This window comes from Protobothrops mucrosquamatus, unplaced genomic scaffold (genome assembly GCF_001527695.2).
Source record: "Protobothrops mucrosquamatus isolate PMUCROS unplaced genomic scaffold, P.Mucros_1.0 scaffold_302, whole genome shotgun sequence".
NCBI lineage: Eukaryota > Metazoa > Chordata > Lepidosauria > Squamata > Viperidae > Protobothrops > Protobothrops mucrosquamatus.
The window spans coordinates 43,407-45,577 of NW_015386378.1; the positions used below are offsets into that span (position 1 = coordinate 43,407).

The following is a 2,171-nucleotide window of genomic DNA, read 5'->3' on the forward strand; positions in this document are numbered from 1 at the left end:
CACACACACACACACACACACACACACAGTGCCTAGATCCAGAATACTCTGCGGTGGGAAGGATCGGTGCGCAACGCGTCTGGAGGTCAGTGGCTCGGGCAAAGGGGGCTCCCTCTCTCTCTCCACCTTGCCCTTGCAGGCTGCGGAGGATGGGCTTTGGAACGCAACGGTGGGGAGCCGCCAGCCTTTCCCTCCGCCAAAGGAATACAGATCTGGTGCCCCCCCCTCAAGGCAACGTTGCTCGACCTTGCCCCCTCCCCCCTTGGAGCTGGGTGAACTTCAACTCCCAGAATCCTCCAGCCTACTGACCGGAGGATTCTGGGAATCGAAGTCCACCCAGCTGAAAAGGGTCCAAGGTTGAGCGCTGCTCTCGTAGACTTTGCGTGTTCATACAAGGGAGTAATTTTAAAATCCTGGTTACTTTCACCGCATCCGCTTTGCAGGAGAAACCATTTTTCCAGCCGGGAAAAAAAAAAATTTTTCCTGCTGGATTGGAAAGGGTGGACTTTGGCCGCCACAGCCGAGTGCAACAGTTGGAAGGGTGATGGTGGGGAGTCTGGGGTCCTATATGCGTCTCTCCCCCCCGCTTCTCCCTTGTGCCCCGCGGAGAATTACGTCGCTTCCCCCCCCCCAACCCGCAGCAATTTTCCAAGATTCGTTTTTAAAATCCCAGCAAAATCCTGCTTGTTCATACGGGTTTCTTTGGAGCCGGCCGCTAGAGGGCGCTCTCCGCTTTCTCTTTTGCTCTGACGCGAGACTTACGGCCAGATGGTGGCGCTGTAGCACCGCTTCAAAGCCTGGAAGCGTATTATTATTATTATTATTATTTAATTATTGTTAATAATAATAATAATAATAATAATAATAATAATAATAATAATAATAAAGGGCCCTTGGAGGTCATCTAGTCCAACCCCCTGCTCAGGCAGGAAACCCTATACCATTTCGGACAAATGGCCGTCCAGTCTCTTATCCCCTCCTTTGCTTGCAATGTCTTTAATAGTCTCCAGGGCTATCTTCCCTGCTCTGAAAAATGCACTTTAAAAAAACAACAAAAAAAATTCCTCTTTTTTGCAGAGTTTTGCCCCGTGGAGGAAGATCCCAACCATGCACAGGTTGCTGTCCAATCGTGCTCTGAATTTCCTGCCTTGGATAGGGAACGTGGGAAATGTTTTGGAGTCCTCCTGGCTCACAGGCAAGTCTTCTGTCGGGTCCAGGTCTCCTTGCCAAACTTTCCTCGCTTTCGGATATCTGCTTTTTTTTTTTTTTTAATAGTAAATTTACGTGCCCCTCACCTTGCAGCCACGCCATTTGTAATGCTCTTTTGTTGTAGGTAGAGAACGGATCGTGTTTTGCATGCATTCTCACCAAAACTCTGTTGTACAACGAAGTAGGAAACTCTGCACAGGGGTCTGGTACAACGTCAAGTCGCACATAAGTTTAAGCTCATCCCCTGGAATTTGTGAAATTGTACATTTTGAAAGGGACCCTAGTATACAAGTGTTTATGAAAGCGTCTACATCAAGCTTGGCCCCTTTAAAACAGGTGGACTTCAACTCCCAGAATTCCCCAGCCAGCGTGGGATTCTGGGAGTGGTCCAGACCTCTTAAAGTGGCCAGGGTTGAGAAACACTGATTAAGCCCCACCCAAAACCTAGATCAGCGTTTCTGTTTCTAGGTGGACTTCAGCTCCCAGAATTCCCCAGCCAGCGTGGAATTCTGGGAGTTGAAGTCCACAGATCTTAAAGTATGCCTTGCTTGCATGCAGGATATCAGTAATAACAAGCAGGTCACCCAGGAAAAACAACAACAACGAATGTATTAAATGCTGCTTGTCTTTTGACTGCATTCCAGGGCTTTGGAAAGTTAGAAAAAACAAACTAAAGTCTTGAAATGTTTCTGATTCTCTAACTTTAACCCTTCGTCTTCCGTGCAGGGCGACCAATTAGACACGCCAGCCCCCTCTCAACTTTCCTCAGCCCCCTGGAAGAAGCGAACCATTTCCCCCTCTATCCGAACCACATCCCCACCAGCCCCTTGCAAAAATGCCTGTTGACAGCCGGCTCGGCCTTCATGTCCCTCTACAACCCCTATCGCCACGGTGAGCTGGGTGTCTGTCTGTCTGTCTGTCTGTCTGTCTGTCTGTCTGTCTGTCTGTCTGTCTGTCTGTCT

General features: G+C 49.0%; 1 protein-coding gene across 1 annotated transcript in view; it reads left to right on the top strand.

The window, feature by feature from the left end:
* The first annotated feature begins 1,107 nt into the window (after positions 1-1,107).
* The window catches only part of COQ4 (coenzyme Q4), a 9,784-nt gene continuing 8,720 nt past the window's right edge, over positions 1,108-2,171 (top strand). Inside the window, exons 1-2 of the mRNA XM_029287332.1 lie at positions 1,108-1,195; positions 1,936-2,100. Of these exons, the coding sequence (XP_029143165.1) occupies positions 1,108-1,195; positions 1,936-2,100 (253 nt within the window). The remainder of the gene's footprint in view (positions 1,196-1,935; positions 2,101-2,171) is intronic.